Source organism: Palaemon carinicauda, chromosome 39 (assembly GCF_036898095.1).
Source record: "Palaemon carinicauda isolate YSFRI2023 chromosome 39, ASM3689809v2, whole genome shotgun sequence".
NCBI classification, from domain to species: Eukaryota; Metazoa; Arthropoda; class Malacostraca; order Decapoda; family Palaemonidae; genus Palaemon; species Palaemon carinicauda.
In genome coordinates this window covers 945,860-972,444 of record NC_090763.1, presented here as the reverse complement: position 1 = coordinate 972,444, position 26,585 = coordinate 945,860, and the positions used below count along the sequence as shown (strand labels likewise).

Genomic DNA, 26,585 nt, shown 5'->3' with positions numbered 1-26,585 from the left:
GCGTCTCATGGCCAGGCGCCAGGGAGAGTCTATGAGGTTTGAGAAGTCTATCTGGGCAGAGGCAGGAACTCCCAAGCCGAGAACTTCTCCTGTGCCATACCAGACTCTCGCTCTATAAGCCAGTTTAAAAGGAGGGAAAGCAAAGGCTGTCTCCCCCAAACTCCTCCTGGTGATCAACCAGTCGCCTAGCAAACGTAAAGCTCTCTTAGAAGAGCGAGAGAGCACTAGCTTAGAAAACAACGGCTTCGAAGTAGCTAGGCCTAGTGTAAACTCTGACGTTTAGGCGAACGAGGAGCAGCAGTTACAAAAAGATCCGGACAAAGATCCTTAAAAATCAGCATGATTTATTTAAAGTCCATAGAGGGCTGAGCAGCTTTAGGCTCCTCTCCGTCTGACAGAGTCCCCAAGGGAATATCAGTAGGAGGGGGATCAGCAACTTCCTCATCTGAAGGAACCTTGTCCGACAATTGCCGAGTCTCAAGCAAGGGAGAGACCTGCCGTGGTGGCAATGCTTGACAAGCAGAGTCCACACGCAAAGGAGCAACAGTAGCAGTCAAGGACGCTATGTCATGTAACTGCTTAAAGGACTGACCAGCAACAACAACAGGTGCGGGAGGACGCTCGACGTCAACTCGAGACTGCCTTGACTGCCTAGACTGAGCAGTCAAAACAACTCTTGACTGCGGTGCTTGACGCTCAACGTCAATACAAGTCAACTTCGCTGGTTGGCGAACGTCCTGAACGTCAACAAGAGCAAGCGGCAGCGGCTGAACGTCCACAAGCGGCTGAGAGTCAACACGGGACTGCATCGAGTGAGGCTCTACAAAACATGATTGACGTGACTTTGTAACGTCAACGTCAACAGGACGAGCAAAGGCTCGTTTGGGCGGCTGACGGCCAGGATCTCGATCAGCTAAGCGGCGAGGATCATCGTGAACCTGCTCAGCAGAATAGTCCTCCATAAGAGAGGCAAGCTTATTCTGCATGTCTTGCAGTACAACCCATTTAGGATCAACGGGAATGGGTGCGGTAAGAGACGAGGGTAACGTCTGTGACTGCAAAACCTTGCCTACAATAAGACTCTCGGAGCCTGTGTTACGCTTCTGTTTAGGCGTCGAGCAGTCTTCCGATGACTGCACAGGGTCAGAGCTGTCCCAATGGCTACAACCAGGACGCTGGACCTGTCCTGAAGGGACTGACTTTCGCTTTAAGGGTCTCGAAACCTTGCTCCACGGTTTCTTACGCGATAAGCCTTCGGATGACGAGGAGAAAACCGTCTCGCTCGTCTTATGGTAGGGGCGGTCTTGACGAGACACGCCTGAAACCATAGAGGGAACGTCTGTTCGTTGGTTAAAGCCTCTCGAACCCATAAGTCCTACGACATTACTTCTCCCTGGGGCATGGGAGCTTGCAAGAGGTCTCGGACTAGGCGAACGACAGGCACGAACAGACGAACCCTCTGTCGCAACACTGATAACACTTTGCGCAATTATCACTTTATCACTACGATTTTCTGTTTTGCACTTACTTCACTGAAATCGAATTTTTCAATAATTCCCATTAGGCATGAATAAAACTGATTTCTACCTGAAGCACGCAATTCTACCCTACATCAAAAGGTTATAATTGCGAAATAAGTTGTATAATGTAAGCACATTAATACAAGCAACAAAAACAGTAAACATATATATCGAATAAAACGGAAATATATAAAGATAAAAGGATCAGTGACTGGGGAGGAGACTAAACACTAGTTCATTCAAAACTACGTTTTCAATCTCTCACCGTACAGTGCCTGGGACGAGAATAAAAACTAAAAACGTTTTATCCTTTCTCCCCGTACAGAGACTTGGGACGAGAGTAAAAAACTGACTCGAGAACAACGTTACTTGCTTGGGACGAGAATAAAGATCGGAACGTTCTCTCTTCCTCTCTCTCTCTCCGTCCGTCTCTCTCTCTCTCTCTCTCTCTCTCTCTCTCTCTCTCTCTCTCTCTCTCTCTCTCTCTCTTGATTTCACACCGAAGAGAAAAGCCCACTCACCTTTCGTCAATAAACAGGTTATTTGACCAAAGGAAAAAACTGAAAGGACTAAGAAATTGAAAATTAACAAGTTCCTTTAAATTAGTATTTAAAACATTTCAGTTTGAAAGAAGAATGAACAAAACATCAGAATCGATTTACTCTTTCTGCAAAGTGAAACCGTGATTCTCTCTCTCTCTATCGTAACGATAGAGCGCAAACTGCGTAGCATAAATAAACCAAACGTTAGTTCATCTTTGAAACAGCACGAAGACTATTCAAAGAAAATCTTTCATAAAATATCTACTAAAAAATATTCATTTAATAAGTTTTAAATCATTTGCTCTGTAAAAGTTATTAACGATTGAAAGGGCTCAACGTTGTTTAACTTCGGTTTCCAAGTTAGGACCGCCTACTCTCGGATTAGGGAAGGAATAGGTAAGTCCGCATATAAACAAATCATTAAATTTTATCTTGATGTTTATTATAAATGGAAAGCTAATCGAAGAGGCCTAATAAAGGCGGGTGAGATATAAAATATATAGAGGAAAATCTATAATTAACAACAACAATTTATAACATGATAAGATAATTGCTAAAAGCCTAAAACACACTTCCGTACTAAGGGAAGGGTCGGCCATTTTGAAAAGTCAAAGAAAGTCCAAAAAAACAATCCAAAGTCATCAACAATTAAATCTATCCAAAAAAGAGTTCAAGATTTAAGTTGAAGATAAAACACCTGCACTGCGAAAGCTCAAACCAAAAGGAAGTACTTCACCAAGACTGTTGAAAAACTCCAGCTTAACAGCGAGTAATGGTACGTCTTGTCGATCAGACCGACAGAGAAGAATTGGAGCTGTTTACATGTATATGCGGTATCTGGCCGATAGTTGGCGCTAGTGGGCACACCCGCAACCTTCATAGCGATCGCTCGCGAGTTTTTGTGTTTTTCTGTCGAGCCGCCGGAGGCTCAGCTATTATATATTCACCGGCTAAGTTAAATATTTAAAAAAGTTTACAGAAAGGTAAAAACGAGAATTTTCCAGATTTATTCATCAAGTGAACGGTACCACTCTCTACTAACAGAAGTCTTACTGAGACTTATGGCATAAGCAAATTTTGTGTATTTCTCATTGTATAAACACATCGACTCAGGACACCCTGAATACCTACAACAACAGTCATTGTTCTACAATGATACCTTACAGGACTGTATTTCCCTAATTGAATTTGGTAACAAGATGATCTTTTCAGTCAGTGATATCTACTGTAAAATATCTTATGCTATTATTAATTATTTTTGAGCAAACTGTACAAAATAAGGGAATTTTTCTATTTCCCTTCAGATGCAGCTTTATTACAATGAGATTGCTTATGCTCTGGTACTGTAATTTACTTGATGCTAGTACAAGAAAAGATGTCCATTAGACAGAAAGCTCAATACTAAAAGTAACTCTCACAAAGCTATGCTTTCTAATTTTCTTAATACTGCGCACTACAGTAGATTTGTATTATGGCCTTTTGCTATTTGTACTTGATAAAATAGTTATTCATCTTTAACATTTCCTCACTCTATTTTAAATCTTCATTTATACTCTAATAACTTGGGCCAACCATATGGAAGTTCAAACCATTGTGTTAGTGACCCTTGCTTAAATATTTCCAAACAATATAACCAAATTTGACGAAAAAGTAATAACTATGACACACAAAAGATTTGCTAAAAGGGAAAGGAACAGAATACACATAGTGGAGCAGGCATGAATTCTTTGCTAGATTACCCAAGACTCACCTTTCATAAGCTGTTGGACCGTAGCGATTTCCTCTTGGCATTTGCGCTGTTCAACGGCGATGTCATTCTCGGCTGTACACTGCGCGATGGTGACAGCGCTTCGGGCTTCTTCCAACTCTTCTTGTAACTGCCTGCACTGAGCTCGCAGCAATTCCACTTCTGTCTCCGTTGTACTACTCTTTTCATTCTTAATTCGTAGTTCCTCTGTGTAAAAAAAAATTCTTTACTGATTTCTGCTTTTATCACACATTATGAAATAAAATTTTTAATAAAGTAATAATATCTAACCTCCATGAAGACAGTAAAGCCATATAAATATCAGCCAAAAAATTGGATAGGGAAAGAAACTGATGTATCTGATAAGTAACAAATTCTAATTAACTCTAAGTCACATAAGCTGGAGAACATCATATGAAACTGGCATAAAACATCCATCCTGATTACAAGCTTTTACCTATGGAATTAGTGTTTTGACAAATGCAACTATCCACAGATTACAGAGATGGCACCAGTAACAAAGATCTTATTCCCTTTGATGCAGAAATTTTTGGACATAGCTTGTTTGTGGCTATCACAAGACTGGATTATTAAAAGTTGCATCTCATACTACCTCAGGCCTGTGTACAAAACACAGCTAGGAAATGTACATGACAGCTGTAACCTAAAATGATAGCTTGATAGCTGAGTTATTGATATTTACACTTAAGTATTGACAACCACGAATAACTGGTCATGATTTTATGTTATGCACAGGACAAATTATTTGTTAGTTTGTTAAACTAGTATTTAGTATCCAATTTCATTGATGTGCTGTACTGTGCTACTCTACTTCACTTAGCTATAGAGTACAGTACTGTATTTTCTCTTTTTTTTTTTAATACCCCTAATAGCTCAACAAGTAAAAGATCTCATTCTTGCCCGCTGCATTAAGGAAGTTGTTTCCTCATACTGTATACCAGAGCCAGGAAATAATAACCCGTCTACTAAAAGAGAGAGGAACAGCAACAAGAAGCATTTTCAATTTTTATATGGAAGGGAACACAAAATACTATGTATCATTATCATCATTAAAAAAATCAAATTTTCGCATTAATTGTGGAAAAACTGAATTTTCTCCATTACATATACCCAACTTATGTCAAGCAGTATATCATGTCTTCATGACTGTTTAGGCCATCTTTATAATTAGCAGCCCAACACCGATATAAAACAAATTTCAAATCGATCCTGTCAACTTCTCCCTCGAGACCTAAATACTATATCTACGGAGATCAAATAAAGGGAGACAAGCTATCTATTCCAAAGAATATACAGTACTAACCTTCTTTCTGCAAATAGAGCTCCTTCAGCTTAGCACGACGATGGCCAAAGTCTTCCTGAAGACGATTCTGCTCTTCCACCAGCTGCTTTTCTCGTTCTTCTAGCTGTTTTATCCTGGAGAGCAATTCTGTGGGCAAAACCACAAGGGAAAGGGTAACATTTACTTCAAGCAAACTACAGTATGTGCTTTGAAAACTAGTCATACAAAGCAAGATTCAAGCTATTAAGAAAAATATCTATAATAGGAGTTATCCAACTAATTTTGAGTAACTCCTTTGGCTATGCTCTTAAAAGTTTACAATCATATAGCAAATTACACTCATGCATTTAGCTTACAAAATGTGTTTTTCAAATTAAAATCAAAACAAACTCAGTAGCTGAGGAAACATTACTTTTAAATAAAATTCACATACAATATAGTACTGTATTGTGAAACTTTAGAGAAATACTTAAATAATACAAGAACATTACATAAAACTCCTACATATTCAGTTCTAATGTTTTCATAAAAAATTCTACTTGAAGATACAGTATTATGTTCTAATAACTTGAGCATACAGCAAGTATACGGCAGGCTTACTTCCAGATTTCACCTTTTCATATAAGTCTAATGAACCAATAACCATGAAATTAATACTAATCAAATATATCACTGAAAAAATATATAATACGATGTACTGTAGAGTGCAGTAATACCGCTCTTTACATTGGTTTGACGTAGTACATCATTTCCAAATTTATGTTCTTATCCCTAAGTAATATACGGTATACAAAAATAAAATCAATGTTACTTCATTTTTCACGGCCTTACGTTGGTTTCTTCATAGTAAAAATGTTATTTTTATAATAAAATAAATTTTTGAATATACTTACCCGGTGATTATATAAGCTGCAACTCTGTTGCTCGACAGAAAACTCTACGTTAAAAATCCGCCAGCGATCGCTATGCAGGTAGGGGGTGTACTTCAACAGCGCCATCTGTCGTGCAGGTACTCAGTACTCAATGTAAACAAAGAACTCAATTTTCTCCTCGGTCCACTGCGTCTCTATTGGGGAGGAAGGGAGGGTCCTTTAATATATAATCACCGGGTAAGTATATTCAAAAATTTATTTTATTATAAAAATAACATTTTTCAATATTTAACTTAGCCGGTGATTATATAAGCTGATTCACACCCAGGGGGGTGGGTAGAGACCAGCAATAAATGTTTACATTATTATGAGCTAAGGATTTTTTATTTCATTTTAGCAGTTATCAAAATAACAAACTTAAAATAAATAAGTACCTGGTAAGGAAGTCGACTTGAACAATTACTCTGCCTTTTTAAGTACGTCTTCCTTACGGAGCCTCGCGATCCTCTTAGGATGCTGAGCGACCCCTAGGAGCTGAAGTATCAAGTGTTGCAACCCATACAACAGGACCTCATCAAAACCTCTAATCTAGGCGCTTCTCAAGAAATGACTTTGACCACCCGCCAAATCAAGTAGGATGCGAAAGGCTTCTTAGCCTTCCGGACAACCCAAAAACAATAATAAAACATTTCAAGAGAAAGATTAAAAAGGTTATGGAATTAGGGAATTGTAGTGGTTGAGCCCTCACCCACTACTGCACTCGTTGCTACGAATGGTCCCAGAGTGTAGCAGTTCTCGTAAAGAGACTGGACATTCTTAAGATAAAAAGACGCGAACACTGACTTGCTTTTCCAATAGGTTGCGTCGATTATACTTTGCAGAGATCTATTTTGTTTAAAGGCCACGGAAGTTGCGACAGCTCTAACTTCGTGTGTCCTTACCTTCAGCAAAGCTTGGTCTTCCTCATTCAGATGGGAATGAGCTTCTCGTATTAACAGTCTGATAAAATAGGATAAAGCATTCTTTGACATAGGCAAAGATGGTTTCTTAACTGAACACCATAAAGCTTCAGACGGGCCTCGTAAAGGTTTAGTTCGTTTTAAATAGAACTTAAGAGCTCTTACAGGGCATAAGACTCTTTCTAGTTCATTTTCAACCATACGATAAGTTTGGAATATCGAACGATATTGGCCAAGGCCGAGAAGGCAGCTCGTTTTTGGCTAGAAAACCAAGCTGTAGAACATGTAGCCGTTTCGGATGAGAATCCGATGTTCTTGCTGAAGGCATGAATCTCACACTCTTTTAGCTGTGGCTAAGCATACCAGGAAAAGAGTCTTTAAGGTGAGATCTTTCAGGGAGGCTGATTGTAGTGGTTCGAACCTGTCTGACATAAGGAATCTTAGTACCACGTCTAAATTCCAACCAGGTGTAACCAAACGACGCTCCTTCGTGGTCTCAAAAGACTTAAGGAGGTCCTGTAGATCTTTATTGTTGGAAAGATCTAAGCCTCTGTGACGGAAGACTGATGCCAACATGCTTCTGTAACCCTTGATAGTGGGAGCTGAAAGAGATCGTTCTTTCCTCAGATATAAGAGGAAGTCAGCTATTTGAGTTACAGAGGTACTGGTCGAGGATACGGATACTGACTTGCACCAGTTTCGGAAGATTTCCCACTTCGATTGGTAGACTCTAAGGGTGGATGTTCTCCTTGCTCTAGCAATCGCTCTGGCTGCCTCCTTCGAAAAGCCTCTAGCTCTCCAGTGTCTTTCGATAGTCTGAAGGCAGTCAGACGAAGAGCGTGGAGGCCTTGGTGTACCTTCTTTACGTGTGGCTGACGTAGAAGGTCCACCCTTAGGGGAAGTGTTCTGGGAACGTCTACTAGCCATCGAAGTACCTCGGTGAACCACTCTCTCGCGGGCCAGAGGGAAGCAACTAGCGTCAACCTTGTCCCTTCGTGAGAGGCGAACTTCTGCAGTACCTTGTTGACAATCTTGAACGGAGGGAATGCATATAGATCTAGATGTGACCAATCTAGGAGAAAGGCATCTATATGAACTGCTGCTGGGTCCGGGATTGGTGAGCAAAATATTGGGAGCCTCTTGGTCATCGAGGTTGCGAAGAGATCTATGGTTGGCTGGCCCCAGGTGGCCCAAAGTCTCTTGCATACATCCTTGTGGAGGGTCCATTCTGTTGGAATTATTTGTCCCTTCCGACTGAGACACTCTGCCATGACATTCAAGTTGCCTTGGATGAACCTCGTTACTAGTGATATGTCTAGACCTTTTGACCAGGTGAGGAGGTCCCTTGCGATCTCGTACAACGTCAGAGAGTAGGTCCCTCCTTGCTTGGAGATGTACGCCAAAGCCGTGGTGTTGTCCGAGTTCACCTCCACCACTTTGCCTGGAAGGAGAGACCTGAAGCTTTTCCAGGCCAGACGTACTGCCAGTAGCTCCTTGCAGTTGAAATGCATTGTCCTTTGACTCGAGTTCCATATTCCCGAGCATTCCCGACCGTCTAATGTCGCACCCCAGCCTACGTCCGATGCGTCCGAGAAGAGAACGTGGTTGGGAGTCTGAACAGTCAGGGGAAGACCCTCTCTTAGGTTGATATAGTCCTTTCACCAAGTCAGACAAGACTTTATCTTTTCGGAAACCGGAATCGAGACCGCTTCTAGCGTCTTGTCCTTTTTCCAGTGAAAAGCTAGATGGTATAGAAGAGGACGGAGGTGTAGTCTTCCTAGTGACACAAATTGATCCACGGATGACAGCGTCCCTACCAGACTCATCCACAGCCTGACTGAGCAGCGTTCCTTCTTCAGCATCTTCTGGATGGATAGCAGTGCTGGGGGCTGATCGTCTTGTTCAGCAACGTCCTCATCAGAGGGTTCCTCATCCGAAACTGATGAGGAAACGGCAACGGAGTGGGCAACGTCTGACTCGCTGAATCCGGTCGCACTGGTGGATGCGTGACGGAGCCGGACGCAATATCATGGAACTGCTGCACAGTCTGTGAACTGTCAACAACCATGGGTGCGCGAGGAAGCACAGCGTCAACCCGAAACTGTCTAGACCGTCTGGGTTGTGCAGTCAACACCCTACCGGGTTGCTGAGGTTGGCGCACTGCGTCACAACAAGTCACCTCTGCTGGTTGTTGAACGTCCTGAACGTCAACAACCACCTCCGAGCGTCGCTTAACGTCAACGTGCGGCTGGCAACCCACACTGGGTCGCATCGGTGGAGGAACCACCTCAACTGGCAGACGTGAGTAGGTTACCTCAGCGTCAACAGGGCGCACAACCGACCGGTTGGAAGGTTGTTGGCCAGAAGGTTATTCTCCGCATTTAAGTCCTCTATCAAGGACGCAAGCTTGGACTGCATGTCTTGCAGCAAAGCCCATTTAGGGTCTACGGGAGCAGGTGTGGCAACAGACGGGGTTAGCGACTGAGGCGGAACCGTTTACCATCCCTGAAAGCCTTGTTATGCGTGACATAATAGTACAGCAAAACTTCAAAGGCTCGACAACAGCTGAGAAGTTGACCTGTAAACAACTTGGAGCGTCTCCTGGCTAGGCGCCAGGGAGAGTCTACCAGAATTGAGAAGTCTATCTGGGCAGAGGCATGAACTCCCAAGCCGAGAACTTCTCTCGTGTCATATCAGACTCTCGCTCTATAAACCAGTTTAAAAGAAGGAAAAGCAAAGGCTGTATCCCCCAAACTCCTCCTGGTGAAAAACCAGTCGCCTAGCCAACGTAACGCTCTCTAGGAGAGCGAGAGAGCACTAGCTTAAAAACAACGGCTTCGAAGTAGCTAGGCCTAGTGTAAGCTCTGACGTTTAGGCGAACGAGGAGCAGCAGTTACAAGATCCGGACGAAGATCCTTAAAAAAAAATCATCATGATTTAATTAAAGTCCATAGGAGGCTAAGCAGCTTAAGGCTCCTCTCCATCTGACAGAGTCCTCAAGGGAATATCAGTAGGAGGGAGAACAGCAACTTCCTCATCTACAGGAACCTTGTCCGATAAAAGCTGAGTCTCTCACTGGTGCATAGTAGCGGACCAGAACGCAACGTCATGTAACTGCTTGACAGTCTGTGAACTGTCAACAACTGAACTGTCAACCACAACAGGTGCGTGAGGACGTACAGCGTCCACTCGAGACTGCTTTGACTGCCTAGACTGAGCAGTCAAAACAACTCTAGAATGCGGAGGTTGACGCACAGCGTCAAAACAAGTCAACTCCGATTGTTAGTGAACGTCTAGAACGTCAACAGGAGCATCAGCCAGTGGCCTAACGTCCAAATGCGGCTGAAAAACCACACGAGACCGCATCGAGTGTGGTTCTAAACAACCTGACTGATGTGACTAAGCTACGCCAACGTCAACAGTAAGCACAAAGGAACGTTAGGTTGGCTGAAAGCCAGGATATCGATGAGATAAACGGCTAGACTCAACGGACTAATCGGCAGAATAGTCTTCCATAAGGGAGGCAAGCATATACTGCATGATTTGCCATACAACCCCTTAAGGATCAACGGAAATGGTTGTGGTAATAGACGAGGGTAACGTCTGTGACCGCAACACTTTGCCTACAAAAAAAGACTTTCGGAGTCTGTGTTACGCTTTTGTTAGGCGGCGAGCAGTTATCCGATGACTGCATAGGGTCAGAGCTGTCCTAATGGCTGTAACCAGGACGCTGGACCTGTCCTGAAAGGACTGACTTTCGCTTAAGGGCTTCGAAACCTTGTGACAGGTTTCTTATGCGAAAAGCCTACGGATGGCGAGGAGAAACAACGTCTCTCTCGTCTTATGGTAGGGGAGATCTTGGTAAGAAACACCCGATACCATAGAGGGAAAACGTCTGTTCGTTGGTCAAGGCCTCTCGAACCCATAAGTCTTTTGACATTACTTCTCCCCTGGGCTTGGGAGCTTGCAAGAGGTCCCGGACTAGGTGAACGACAGGCACGAACAGACGAACCCTCGGAAGCAACACTGTAACACTTTGCGCCTCGGACGCAACACTGTAACACTTTGCGCATATCACTTTATCACTTCGATTTTCTGTTTTGCACTTATTTCTACCTGAAACACGCAATTCTACCCTTCATCAAAAGGTAGTAATTGCGAAATTAGTCGTATAATGCAAGCTCAAAATACCAGCAAAAAACAGAAAACATATTAAGATAAAAAGAAAAATCAGTGGCTGGGAAAGAGACTAAACACTAGTTCATATAACTACGTTTTCAATCTCTCACCGCACATAGCCTGGGGACGAGAATAAAAACCTAAAAACGTTTTATCCTTCCTCCCCGTACAGAGACTAGGGACGAGAGTAACACGAGAACAACGTTACCCGCTTGAACGGAACGTTTTCTCTCCTCTCTCTCCCTCCGTCTCTATCTCTCTCTCTCTTTCTCTCTTGATTTCGCACCTAAGAGAAGAGTCCAATTATATATCGTCAAAAAAACATGTTATTTAACTAAAGGAAAAAACTGAAAGGTTTTCAAATAAAAAGTTCCTTTAAATTAGAATTTAAAACATTTAAGCTAAGAAAGAATGAACAAAACGTCAGAATCGATTTACTCTTACTGCAAAGTGAAACCGTGATACACTCTCTCTCTATCGTAACGATAGAGCGCATGTTGAACGTCCTGAACGTCAACAACTGCGTAGCATAAAAAAAACTAAACGTTAGTTCATCTTTGAAAACAGTACGAAGACTATCAAAGAAATTCTTTCATAAAATATTACATTTAAAAAGTTTTAAATCCTTTAAAAGCTAAAGACGATATAAAGGGCTCAATGTTGATTAACTTCGGTTTCCAAGTTAGGACCGCCTACTCTCAGGAAAAGTCTATATAAACAAAGCATTAAAATTTATTTTATATGTTTATAAAAAATGGAAAGTTAATCGAAGAGGCCTAATAAAGGCGGAGAGATATAAAAAAATATAGAGGAAAATCTATAACGTGATAAGATAATTACTAAAAGCCTAAACACACTTCCGTCTAAGGGAAGGGTCGGCCATTTAAAAGTGAAAGAAAGTCCATACTCTCTTTGTCACCATAATTAAATCTATCCAAAACGAGTTCAAGTTTTGAGATGAAGATAAAACACCTGCATAGCGAAAGCTCAAAACTAGAATAGTGTACTTCACCAATAGTTGTGAAAACAAATCCAGTTAGCAACAGCGAATTAGTAGGTCTTGCCGGTAGCCCGACAGAGAGAAAATTGAGTTCTTTGTTTACATTGAGTACTGAGTACCTGCACGACAGATGGCGCTGTTGAAGTACACCCCCTACCTGCATAGCGATCGCTGGCGGATTTTTAACGTAGAGTTTTCTGTCGAGCAACAGAGTTGCAGCTTATATAATCACCGGCTAAGTTAAATATTGAAAATCACAAATTTTAAATATAATTTGTATTTTTCCTAACTATACAAAATTGTGTCCTTCAATAGCAGTGCAGTATGATTTTGACAAAGCTGGAAACTTGGCTGTAAGATTTTCTGACGAGTTGTCGGTAGTTATAGGTAAGTAGTGGGGACCCCCTAGATCCTGCCTGTTCATTATGTACTCTCTCACTTTCACCTAGGATTTGCAAGGTTGATTGAGGAGAGAATCTAAAGAACTCAAGTTTGTATAATTATAAAAATTTTAGTTTATAAAATTTGTGATTTCTTCCTCATCGGATGCAAACCCTTGACCTTTTACTGTATAAGCTACTTATCGTTAGGAGGGAGGAAGTTTCGATGACTAAACTAGCTGATATAAAATACCAGGATGTCAGTGCACTCATACCTAAGGAGGTGCAAGAGTGCCAACTTCTATCCCCATCTACTGTCCTAAAAGGGTATTGATACTAGATTTAGGCTTCTGTTGTTAGGCAGATGGTCATTTCAAGAACCTTTATCCACACTGGGATACCTTGTCAGAATGTAAAGGTAACGTAGATTAATGGATTTACATTTACAGTATATATATCCTCCTCCTTGTTAGAATGATGGGGGATCTAACTTTTACTTTTACAAAAGATAGAATAGTGCTCAATATGGTAGTTTCCTTCATGTGTCCACTCCAGCAACACAGTATAATGTGTTAATCACTGGACCCCAAGGGAGGGGAAGGAAACAGGAAAAAGGCTAAACAATCTTGCTCTTAACATACTGCAGATTTAGACCTGAACTGTAATTGAAGACGTGATGCTCCTTATTTGAGGAGCTAAGAAGAATAAAATACTTGCCGAGGACCTACCACAGGTCCCAAAGAGAGAAGAATGTGTTAAAGGATTTGGGATATTTGTCCTGAGTAGATACGATACTTTTAAAGAGATACAGTATGTTATTAAAAGACAAAAATATCTATTCCCAAAGTGTGAGCAGCGAGACTAGATTCGACTACCGTATTGTTTGGTCAAACCTGACATCACTTCACTGTCATCAGCATTTTGAAAGTAAACCACCTAGCCTCAACAAAGAGCGCCTGCAGTGATAAAGGGACTGTCCTGTTTTGACCACGATGTCATCGCCTCAATCAGTCGAGTCAGCATATTTTGAGAAACCAAACCAGAGGGATATCCTTGTTTATGAAATATGTCACCACGGGTGGACACGTGCTGCCCTTTTGTTACGACTTAACACGTTGTCCAGATTACATCAGAAATTTCTTCTAGAAGCTTCCATGGCATGATCGTAGAGGGCCTTTTTGAGGAGGCCAATCGAGATGCAGAATTGTTAAAAAAAACCTTTCTATGGAAATGAACACTGCCCACTGTAATTAACTCTCTCCATACATAGGTATATAAACTTCAAGAAGAGATTGTCCAGGGGAGATAGGACAGGACATAAGGCAAGAGAGGAACTATGTCCAAAGCGGATGAGAGCCAAGTCCTAACGAGATAAGAAGCATTGACAACAAACGTCTATCTACAAAATCCTGTTATGGCTGAGAAGAAGAGACAAATTGAAGCAGCCAGCTCTCCCAGCTTGTGACTAGAAGTAGCCAACACTGTCTGCAGCCTGGCCTTAGTTCAACACTATCATCGAATTCTTGGAGAAGAATTCTTATGTCCCATCTTGAAGCCACCCTTTCTGTGACTTCTTTGAATCCAAAATTATTGTGCCAGTTTCATCTGAACTTTAGCCACCCTTCTGCAACATTCTCAAACCTGAAGCCTCCGTACCAGTATCGTCTCAGTAGCTGCAGAAAACTATTGCTTAAGTATTTCTACCTTACTGATTGTTCCCCTTTATTAATGGTTTGATTAATTTTATTTGACAATTAAAGTAACCAAAGAAATAACAATGATTTAGTGCCACTAAAGTCATTCTTAGGTTTGGTGTGGCTGAGACACTATTGACGACCCATATGATCTGATAGAATAACAGAAAAGCATGAGTATCGAGGCAGTCCAACGGATATTAGAAGACGTCCACGAGAGATGCTGCTTAACCCCATACTGGTGAGCTACAGATGATGAGCTTCCTTTTGAGGTCTGCTGCAAACAGATCTATTACTGGGGAACCCCATAAAGTCAGGAGACTTTCTGTCACTTGAGAATGAAGAGAACACTCTGCACCTGCCGCCTAAGCTTGTTGACAATGACATTCTTTCTACCCAGAATGAACCTTGCCAACATGATTATTGCACATTCTGCCACCCACAATAGGATTGTTCTGCTATCTAACAGAGGTGGTGACAGACTGTTCTTCCTTGCTTGTTGATATAGGGCACTACAATTGTGTTGTCGTTCATCAACGCTCCCAAGTGGTCTATCAGGGGTTATTGAAAGGAATGCAAAATTAGAGGAGCTATTTTCAGTTCTAGCATATTGATATACAGGGTCTTTTCCTCTTTTACTTACCGTGTTACTGGAATTAACTGGTTTTGGTTGCCATTGGCTACTGACCAATGTATCTCTAAGCCCCCCTAAGGAATCTCTGGTGTAATTCCCCTTGCATTATAAGTTGTTCCAGAGAAGACAGATGGTCCAGAAGTTGCTGTCACTATCGGGCTGGAAGATGGAGTTTGCCAAGGAATGGTCGCTCTACTTTCCTGAAGTTTGTGATGGTTTTCGTAAGGGAACATTTTCCCCACACAATGTATCTTTTCTCATGGCCAGGTAAACCATCCTCTGCTTGGGCTCTAGGCTGGACTTCTCTAAATTTATCACCCCACTGTTGGAGGAACTGTCTCTGTGAGGATGATACCAGTCATCCAGGTATCAAAGATGATGAAAACCTCTGGATTGAACCCAAGACAAGGCTATAGTGAACACTCGGGTGAACATTTGAGGGGCAGTCAGCAGCCCACAACAGAGCACTGTACTGGTAGACCTCCCTTACAAGGATGAAGCTGAGATACTTCGACAAGGACCGATGAACTAGTACCTGCAAGTATATCTCTTAGGTCAACTGAGCGCATATACTATTCTTTCCTGATGGTGGCTAGTACAGTGTTCGCCATCTTCATTTTGAACGGATTTAGAAGTTCTGTACACACTTATTCAGGGATGAGAGATAAAAGAATGGTCTATAACCTACTGTCAACCTCTCCACAAGGAGCAGGCAATTTTAGAAACCTAGAGACCCATCCTGGACTAGTTGTAGCACACCCTTCTCTTGCATCTTTTGCACTTCAGTTCGTAAGATGAGGTGTTTCTCAAGGGACTGATCGTAAGTACACGATCTAAATGTCTGAGTAAGAGCAGGATAGGAGCCAATGAACGGGAGGGGGTAACCGTCCAAAAGGATGATTACTGTTCAGCCCTATGCTTCATGATACTGCCACCTTGCCCAAGGGGTCGAAAGGCATCCCCCCCACTCATATTAATGGAAGGGGAGGACTGCCTTCCGTAACATCATCTAGATTTTCTCCTAGCCTGGGGATGAAAGGGGCTAGGATCCCTAAATCTCCTAGATGAGGAGGGTGCTGAGGCACATGGCCTAGCCATAAGTGTCAGAGTCTTTCTAATGGCTACCTTCAGTGAGGACACCATTCTGGTCTTTAAAGTTGGCCTTGGAGTGCCAGACCTCTTAAAAGAGACAGCACAGTGGAAATGGGAGTCCTGACTGTTCTTTCTCCAATTTTCAATTAATGCTTGAGCCTTCTCAGGAGAAGAAAGCGATTGACTCTTGTTGGTTGGGGCATTTCTTAGTACAACAGCTTCTCTCTGCTTTTGTCTGGCAAATTTTACTGCTATGGCATCCTTCTCTCTTCCACCCAGTTGGTCCACTGCTTCATAGACTAGTGAGCTATGAGGGCGACTGCCTTCACTCAAAAAAAACACCAGGTCGGTCTTCTTGGTTTGAGGATTAGAGAGATCCTGAGAGGATGCAAAGTAAGCAAGTGCTCCAGACCACTGGTCCGACTACGAAGTTGCTTGGAATCTAGCCATAGCTGTGGCTTCCAAGTTTGAAGCCTCTGTGGTATGAAAATATCAATGGTTGCCCTTCTAATCTTTCTACTGACATGCCTTACATCAGAGTTAAAATTTCTGGGTCAATGGGGAGTGGAGAAGGGATGGCTCCCTCTGGCATACAAAATCTCCTCTGCCTATACAATATAGGCGGCAGAATTTTATTTGACCTACTCGGACGGAGTAAATTACTCCATCCAAGACCTGGTTGCTTAGCTAGTTCTGACCACAGAAGTTCTAGGGAAGGTCTGGATCTCTACAATGCTACAAAAAGCCTGTCGATGGATTTTTTCATGCCCTTTGCTGGGGCTCTTGCACTCTCTCCAAGGTCGTTGATCTGCATCATTAATGCCAGCACTTTTAAAAAGGTAGACCCTGTACCCAGACTTTTGGTTTCAGCATGGGGCTGTGTTGCCTGTAGAGGGGTTTGTTGCCTCTGATGATTCCTCACTTCTAGGCAGTGGAGTCAAATAATTCCGTTTGTCTGCTCTGTTGTCTATTCTGGACCAAGGACCGAGAGGGGCAATAGTCCATTGAGGTAGAGGGGGTGGACTGTGCCTTGAGACAAGGCATCTGCTCACTTTGGGTGACCGCCTAAGGGCTGTATTTCTGAAAGGCTTACGCAGTCGCGTTGGGATCACTTCTGGACTGAGCTGTGCTTAGTCCAAGTGGTTTCTTTGAGGGGGAGAGTCAGGAATCATAGCCTCATCTGTCCGTCCCAGTGACTTAAAATTTGCTTTCAGACAAGGACGTTATCATAGGAGAATCTTTCTCTTATTTCAGTATTTTGGTTCTCTAAGCTCCCGGGATGAAGAGATCTCGGAACATGGAGAGTGTAGCAGAGACTTACCACAAGGAGAGGTGTGTAAGCTTGATGGAGACTGTGTGAAAACTTCCCGGTTAGTCTATTCCGTTGTTGGATCTTCCCTTAGGTCTCATGGGCCATGAGGAGTGCATGCTCTTGGCGATGAGTACCCTATGCTCTAAAGTCGACAGTATGCGGTCTATGTGAAGGGTAGTAGCGCATTGGTGCCGGAGGTCACATGGTAGAGTGTTCCCCTGCCTGTGAATATTCCTTGGAGGGGGTGGGTCTGCAAGTACTAGGGCATGTGCGGTCTGGCCATTGCTCACTCCCAGGTGTTCTATGAGGCAATTGTACCTCCATTTTAAGACATGCGTGCACAGCAGTAAGCTTGCCAAATATTCTGGGGTGGGTTACCTGATCTAGACAATCATTCCTGTGAGAGGGAAAACCCTTACCTGTATAGGCTAGGTCCATTGCATGAGTGCAATAAGTAAAGAACTTGAGATCGTTGAGTTGCTTCTAGCAATGTAGCCTCAGGTGTTCTATTTCATGTCTGGTACCGACTTTCAACAAACATTCATACAAATCGTATGAAGGAAAATGCAACCAAGAATTAGTGTGCATGTGCCAGAAACCCAGAGTTCTCAAATGGCTTCTCCTTAGAAGGCAAAAATTATTGATACCCTGTTGATAGCGTGCATCCAGCAAAGCACCTAACCCAAGGAAAATCCCCTTGGTCTGGGACTTGAGATCTCAGATGTGAATGTGTGCATCTAGAAAGGTGCGATTTGCCTGCCAAGGTACATGCTGCAGGTAATCGCACACTGAGTCAATCTAGGATATGCCTCCTCACAGAAGGGTAAGCCTCTGCTAGTGGTTCATTAACCAAAGAGCGCCTATGATTATCAGTATTATACGTGGATGGGTGCGTGCCATACTAGAGGAGCAGGAATGCATAGACCTTCCTAGCTGTGACAAGAAATTTCCTACTGAAGGGCACTGCATAAAAAATTGCCCTTACCTCTCTCTGTAAGGACAAGATTGGAGAGTTGGGAGCTTGGTGTGCCGGAATAAGACATACAGTACTTTCCTCTAATTCTCCTCTAGTGCACCTACCTTTCCAAGACGAATCTTGTTCATTCTTTGATGCTTGCTCAGGAAGTGAAGAGTGCACCCACTTAAAGGTCTGTAATGTTCTAGTAGATTGGGCATGATCGCTCTCAACTTAACACGATCGAGTACTAACAAGTAGTTATATATGAGAATGCATAGGCAAGTGCGAATATCCTCTTAAATGCGCGAATTTGTAAGTGGTAATAGGTTAGCGTATGTAAACATGAGCCAACAGGTGTGCCTTACTGCTAACTGGAAAGAATCCATGAGAGCTTCAAGGAGAGCACGTATGTATGCTTAGCTTGTACTGTATATACCTTATTTGCATCTAACGGCCTACCCAGCAATATATGACTGCTGTACCCCAAGAAAAGGGAAGAGGAAAATAAAGACTGCTAGTCAATCCAATCTTTCAGTTTTGATTTACGTTGCAACCGTTATCTAAAACAAGATGCTACTTGTTCCGTGAGGTTGCTGGGTTCGCTACACCACCTGTTGAGCAACTACCGTCCATTCCGAGGAAAGGTATCCCAGGAAAGGGGGGTATTTTCCCGGAAGTAGTGGGCAGTGAAGGGTGTCGGGCATTCCAGACTCAGGCCTTCATGACCTGCACCGTGAACAGATTCTTCGTGAAGGCTAAGGTTGAACCAATTCTCCTGACTTCCTGGGCCCTCCTCATCGATAATCCACCTCCTTGCACACCATTCGGTGCATAGGGGGATCTGATGTTTTCCCCAAAACCATACCGAGATCGGTCTCTTGACCTTCCAAGAGATTAGGAAAAAATACTGAGGCTCAGGTTTGAAGTGCTGAGTTCTTTGGGTTAACGTCTTAACCACCCTCCCAGGGCATAGCAGCAAATCATCTCGATTGCTAACTGTTTCCTTATGGAAGGAGAGGGAGAAGGTCTTGAATCTAGGACCCTGAAGCACAGGATTCTGTGTTCTCACCCCAAACTGGGGGGGGACAAGAAAACAATTTATCTTTCATCCCTCAGTATGACCAACGTCATACAAAATGCTGTGTAACTCTCTGACTCTCTTCAGTGTCAGATCATGAGGTATATACAGCGCTCTCAAGAGGTCCAAGGCCTTTTGTGACATTTTATTAAGGACATAGGGGCTCCTTTTGAGGAAAAGACTGTTGGAGCTCCTTGGAGCATGGACACTTCCCACAAAGTGGAAATGCCCAAGCCCTCCAGAGTAACCCTGGCTCAGGGCCGAGCAATAACCCCTTCCCTGCAGTGACTGAGCAGTGCTTCTCCTGGCGAAGAAAGACCATGAAATCAGCAATTGCTTGTTAGGGTACTCCAACTGGAAAAGATCCCGTCTACGTCATTAATCCCAGATGGCCCACTTATGGTAGACTGCTACAGACAATCTGTGAAGATATCTAGATATCTCTTTGCAGTGCCTTGCAAAAAATTTTTGTTCAGAAGGAATGCTCAATAACGTGAGAGGGAATCCTCAGAGTTGTGGAACCCTGCACCTGGGGCTGACGCTGAAACTAGCATGAATACCCTAGTAAACACCAGCAGCAAGGAGGACAGTTTGAAGCACAAGACTCAACTGATGTACCACTTCTCTGAGGATGATGCGGAGGCCCTTTCTGCTCAATCCATGGACGGGCACCTGAAAATACATGTTCTACAGGTTGGAACAAGTAAGAAGTCCTCTTCTCTGGTAGCAACCTGCTTGCCCTTCCACCTTGAACAGAGACAGTTGATCACTAGTCTTCATAGTTCTGTCAACTTCTCTACCAAGAATAGTAAAGTAGACTATAGAAGCCAGGAGACCTGTCTCAAACCACTTCTTGCAGTCCTCCTGTACTTTAATGACATCCTCTTCCTACCCTTTGGGGCCAAAAGCATCTGGAAAGAACATGGAACAGGAATAGGTGAACTAGTTACCTAGTGACTTGAAGGTAACTATCACCTGAGAAAGAATGAGTTTCTGTTTGTATGATAATAGATTATGGTTAACGATTAAATGATTCAAGATAGCAAGCGATGATAGCATGATTCCTGATCATGGGCGATGATAGCATAATTCCCAATTGCAGCCTGTGATAGCATAAATCTAGATTGTGGCCAGTGATAGAAAGATTCCGGATCGCAGCTGGCAATAGCTAGATTCCCGTTCATGGATAGCGATAGCAAAATTTCCAGTCGCAGCAGGCAATCACATACTTACCAATCGCAGCGAGCGATTGCATGGTTACTCATTGCGGCCAGCAGTCACATGCTTAATAATAGCAGTTGCTGATTATGAGGTTCCCAATTACTGATCAGGATGATAACGGCAAGCAATCAATCGCAAGGGAAACAATGATCATCCAGAATAACTATAAGACTAATCATGCTGGGAGAGAACACAATCGGAACATTCCCGTAAACACAAAACATCTCAACCCCACAATTGTGTTTGCTAATCCATAGTTCGGTGACCCGAAAGTCACGTTACAGTGCATGCACCATGTAACATAGCAGATTCATGGGAAATGGAAAGTTGCTAAAACATAACCTCTCATCTTGCGTCCAAGGCAAGACTGTACTAAGGTCATTATCCCACGAAAAAGCGTTCCAGGTACAGTATGTAACATCACTAAGACGCATGGAGTCACTCTTACACTATCAAGCACTTCTATCGCTATATCATGATGAATATGATTTTGACTATTACCTTTAGGAGGAGCGTTTGAAGTAATCATATTCGTGGTGACAGTGCTTGAGGAGAGCATGCGCATGGTGATCAGTTGTGGAGAATTTGAGCGCGGTGTTCATGCATGTGGTGATTGCTGTCATGGAGAAAGTATGCGTGGCAATCGTGTACTGTACTTGGAGAGAGTGCACATGGTGATCATGCTCGTAGAGAGCGTGCATGAGGTGACTGCATCAGTAGAGGGACTGACTAGTAACGCTCAGGATTGGAATCGTACAATACCGACCCTAAGTACCATGCATGTAAGCGCTGGAACCTGACATCGAGCTCCTTCCTGAAGATCGGGGCTCGATGCAGTATTACTCCCCCAATGAAAAATGCAGGGGAAACATTAGGAGTCTCAAGACTCTAAATGACCAGTCATCTTGTGGTGCAGTGATATCTCTATAATTCTGCAAAAACCAAAGGGGACAGTCACAGCAAAAGTAGCAACGCATACCAAACACTTTGTTACATACTGCTCTCTCTCTCTCTCTCTCTCTCTCTCTCTCTCTCTCTCTCTCTCTCTCTCTCTCTCTCTCTTTCTCTCTCTCTCTCTCAAAAAAAAAAAAAAAAAAAATCATCCAAGAGGGGGATGAAGAAATGGGAGCTACCCCTTTTCCTTACTGACAGTGTTTATGCTCAGTCTGTACAAGAGTTGTTAGAACCGATGTTTTTTCCACTTAACTCAGAGTACAAATGGAAGGTTCTTGGGACTCGCACTGCTTCTCCCATGGGGAGAGATCTGGAAGAAATTATGAAAAAGTAACTCCTATTAAACAGACTTTCGGACTGAAGAAGTCTTCCACACATTATCCTAAGAAGAAGACTCAGGAAAGATGCAGTGGGGGGAGAGGAGAACAAGAAGTTTGTCTTCTCCGAAGTCATGGTGCCAAGGACGACACTTTCACTCATGTAATCGCCATTGATGTAGGACACGCGCACATAGGATACGACAGCAAAAGACATGCCGCCCAATAGGAACAAGAATGTTAGATATCAGCAGGTAATCTGGGAACTGTAACACAAATACAGTTAACAGGAATCACTGCATACGCTGGTTTCCAAAAGCCGGCAAACATGACTGCAAGGAAAGGACCAATTTCAAACAAAGAAAAAGCAAAAAATTAAAACAGCTAGATGAAGACACCGGACAGTACTTCAGTACGCATCAGCTGCCCAATTCAAAGTGAGGTTGCTCTACCTGTCAGGTGAGAGGTGTTCTTCTGCCACCAGGTGATCAACAATGTTCACCTTGTTAAAAGTTTAACAACCGGTTCCTACTTCCTGATATCAAGTCCTATTAAAAACCGATGGTTTGTATTACATGTAGGAACAAATAAGTTTTAGGCAAGGTTAAAGGTTACAGTCCTGGGGCAATACACATTAGCACCCTAGCAACATAAGATTAGGTTTGGCTTATAAAAGTTACGATTGTCTTAATTATGAAGTCAGAATGATGTCAGAGAAGTCATGCACAATTTTGAATATTGGACAAGTAATATTTGAAGATCCTCTGTTAAGACCACCGAGTCTTCTTCTTTCCCACTGTTATTTCCAAAGTCTTTTATCAAAAGCATCCTCTTCCACCAAACCTCTTCTCTCAGAATTATCCTTCACCTTATCTCGCCACCTAATTCTCTGTCTTCCTCACAATCTTCTCCCCCCAACAGGTTTCCCCCAAGTCCTCCTCACTCCCTTCCCACCGTCCATCCTCAAGACGTGCAAACACCATCTTAGTCGTGACACTCATCACTCATCACTAGACTTGCCATTCTTCATATTCAACCTTTTTCCAATCTCTTAGGCAGTGATATTCCCATAATCAACCTCAACATTCTCATTTCTGGTCTTTCAAGCTTTGCCTCCTATTATTTGTATTAAAAGCACAAATTTTTTTATCCACATCAACACTGGTCTTATTACAGTGCAATATATCTTGACTGGCATTTTTTTTTATCACAGACTACTACTCCAGCTACCTCTCTCCACTTCCCACAGGCTGCTTTTATCTTATTCTCACTTCTGCCTCACATCCCTCCTGACTTATAATAGATTCCAACTACATCTAAATGTCTAAATTGTCCACTTGTTTTGTAACCAAGCCTCTACTTTCATGTATGGCAATGTGTCCTTACCTTCCATAATGTTCACTATGTTTTACTCCCTTTATGAGTAGAAAGAAAAGATTATCTGACTGAATTTTGCATTTGTGATCTTTTCTATTCTCTTCAATATGAAATCATATTTCCGATAAGTAATTTGCTCTATAATAAATCAAATTAATTCCAATTAATTCATACTTCTCCAAATTACACATAAGTTAGACCTGTATGAAACTATACCATACATCAGGTTATGTGGGTTAACATGAGCTTCCAGAGTCCCATATGATACTACTGTAGTGCCCTATCTTTAAGTGTCTTTAAAATACACACCAGACTAACCGTGAAAGAGAAAATATAACAATGATTGACATATTTCACAAAACCAGAGTAAAACTTCAGGTGTAATGATTAAGGAGAAGTTTCACACAGGTCAATGTAATTTGTCTAGTTGAATGTTACTCCAGAACAAAATGTTTTCGAAAGGGTTGAAATCGCACTAAAGTGCCTAGTCGTGTAGGATAACTTGGTCCAACGCGAGGTTAGAATAATTTGGCTAAAAACCTTTGCCCTATGGTACCTCTACTCTTTATGCTAAGAAAAGGACAAATACAATAAAATGGTTAATCAACTTGACTTTTCATCAATACTTAAGGAATCGGTATAAGACGACAACAAAATTAATCAAAGTACGAATCAGATTAATCACCAAAGTAACCAAATAACTTTGTACCCACCGGGATCCCTCCAAATCTGTTAGATATAAGGTTAGAATGCAGATGGAAAAGTTAGACTTGAAACTTGACAAGCTACTGCCAAAGTTCAAAGGACTTAAGATATAAATGTATTGGACTCCTAATCAAAGCACAAATATAATAGGTGGTCTAGTTTAAACAGCTGGTAGAATATAGGGACCCTTTGTATATCGGCGGCCAGTTCCAAACGCATTGGTTAAAAATGGACACCAACTCATTTATACTTTCCCCCCTAACCTAACCTATGGGAAATTTCCTTACATACTTACTTATTGGGGGGGGGGATAATGACCCCTGCGACCTCCCTTACACTGTCGTGTTCTAAGTTAGCCATAATCATACATACAGGTGGCCGTTATCATATACACCCTGAAAATAGACTAGGCTAGTTTTTCTTAAAGCTTGACTATTAGAGTAGATGAAAAATTGCCAGAAATAAATATTTTTCAATAGGAAATTTTATTTTATTAAAAAATGTCCACACGGAACTATGATAAAACCCAAAAAAATGTCATCAGTCGTCAGGCTGTAATCCTAGATATTTCATTGATAGGGTTACATTTGCCAATATGTGCACCATTGGGCACCAATTATTAATACATCTCAGACAGGGATACAATCATGAATGTATACCTAATACAGCTACAATTTAGCATGTACTGTATCCAAAAATTCGTCATAGTCTTAAGCCATACTAACAAAACATCTAGGGTATATGCTAAACTTAGAATAACCACCCCTTTGGTTTTACTTTACTGTATTACACAACCTTAAACCTAACCTCGCTGGGTTAGCCAGCCAAACATAATGGTATTTTAACAAACAACTATTCGTGTCGTGTCACTGAACACAAACTATTATTTTGTTCATATAACATCTGAAATAGGATGTGGGCATAGTAATTAACCCATTATAATAACATACAAGCCTACACCAGACTACCCGGTCACTTTATGATAGCCTTCCAAAGGGACAGACCCATCTATAGCCTGACCTAGCCTACCCTAAAAGTTTGTAGGTTAAAACTTGCCTTCCATATTAGACGTTTCTTTAGAAACGGTCCCTTCTTCTTCCGCCATCGCTGGCCTCTACCTGTACAACTTCAGATGCCTTCAAGTATTCGTATTGAGTTCATGAAATTAAGTTTTATTGGCCCTGTCATCGGTAGTAGATCAGCTGCTTCAAGGGATTAAAATTCGTACTGTAACTTGTTTATAAACGGGGTTTTCACTTTGATATAAATATAAGTTTTAAAATTAATTTCATACCTACTGATATTTTTATAGATACTATGATTTTTTAAATAGAATCTAAATTGAAATATGGCCATGAAATATTCATTTTGATTAAACAATCATTATTTACGAAGAAATACCAACCATAACAATTTTACGTCTGGAGAGAACACATCTTTTGACAGACGTATACTTGCATATTTACTCCTTCGGACCAGTTATGATCCTCAAGGAACCTGTTCCCTGTTAATTTGGTGGAGTAAGACTGACCAATCAGAACCTCAATTTTTCTCAAACTATTTTGAGATTCGTCCGTATACTAAGGAGTAGTACTCGTTTGGGTATTTCACTGGGATATTGATTGTGTGCAATATTTCCTATGTTTACATTAGAAAATTTTGTTCGGCAATGTTAACAATAAATGTGAGTTTATCCTGAATTTATGGTTATATGACATTCATGTGACGGTACGATCTTATGCAACATCAAAATGTAAACAACGGTTTTTGTTGCACAAGGAAACACGTTCTTTTACGTTCTTTCAAAACAGTATGGATTCAAAATAATTTGTATCTACAATCGCTATCTAATGAATCGGGCACTGACATCACAAACAGTAATTTTTCTTTGCCAAGCAAAATCAATTTAGCCTACTATATTGAAGGATATATTACAAATGCTTATATATATATATATATATATATATATATATATATATATATATATATATATATATATATATATATATATATATATATATATATATATATATATATATATGGACCTACACAATGTTCCCTTTGCATCAGATTTGTGGTCAAAAGGTGATAATGAAAAACAGTTTAGACCGAGACCGAAATATATACTAAGATCTGTTGAATTCAAATAAAGAAAAGCATAGTTTTTTTAATTCTTTTTTTAATAGAATTCATACAGCAAGGTGTATATATAATGCAAATGTCAGACTGGTAATTCTTTCTAAAGAAATTTCAGTTTAAATATGAGCATGTGGGAAATTGGTACAAAAGCGCAAAGTAGGAGATGATGAATGGAGAATTATTGAATTAAAAGCTCAAGATAGAGACAACTGGCGAAATCTAACCGAGGCCCTTTGCGTCAATAGGCGTAGGAGATGATGAAGATGATGATGACGATGATGAGCATGCAAATAGAATTTGTAGATCTAAGAGTATTTTTATAAATGACATTCAAAATTTCAATATATATATATATATATATATATATATATATATATATATATATATATATATATATATATATATATATACATACATTATATATATATATATATATATATATATATATATATATATATATATATATATTCTTTACGAAAGATCGGGTGTATCCTTATTAAAGACATTTTAGACTTCAATATATTCAAATTAAACTTCAATCTGTTTCAAGATAAAGACGTCATCTTGTGGACTTCTGGGTTTCAGAATCAAACACACTTCCA

General features: G+C 41.4%; 1 protein-coding gene across 2 annotated transcripts in view; it reads right to left on the bottom strand.

Annotated features, from left to right (window-relative positions):
• LOC137630958 (rab GTPase-binding effector protein 1-like) overlaps positions 1–25,069 on the bottom strand; it is a 114,816-nt gene extending 89,747 nt beyond the window's left edge. For both annotated transcript variants that reach the window (XM_068362485.1, XM_068362486.1), the window contains exons 1-3: positions 24,901–25,069; positions 5,134–5,259; positions 3,813–4,016 (exon numbers count right to left, since the gene is read on the bottom strand). In XM_068362485.1, coding sequence (XP_068218586.1) covers positions 3,813–4,016; positions 5,134–5,259; positions 24,901–24,949 — 379 coding nt within the window. In that variant the 5' untranslated portion in view covers positions 24,950–25,069. The remainder of the gene's footprint in view (positions 1–3,812; positions 4,017–5,133; positions 5,260–24,900) is intronic.
• Positions 25,070–26,585: the final 1,516 nt, after the last annotated feature.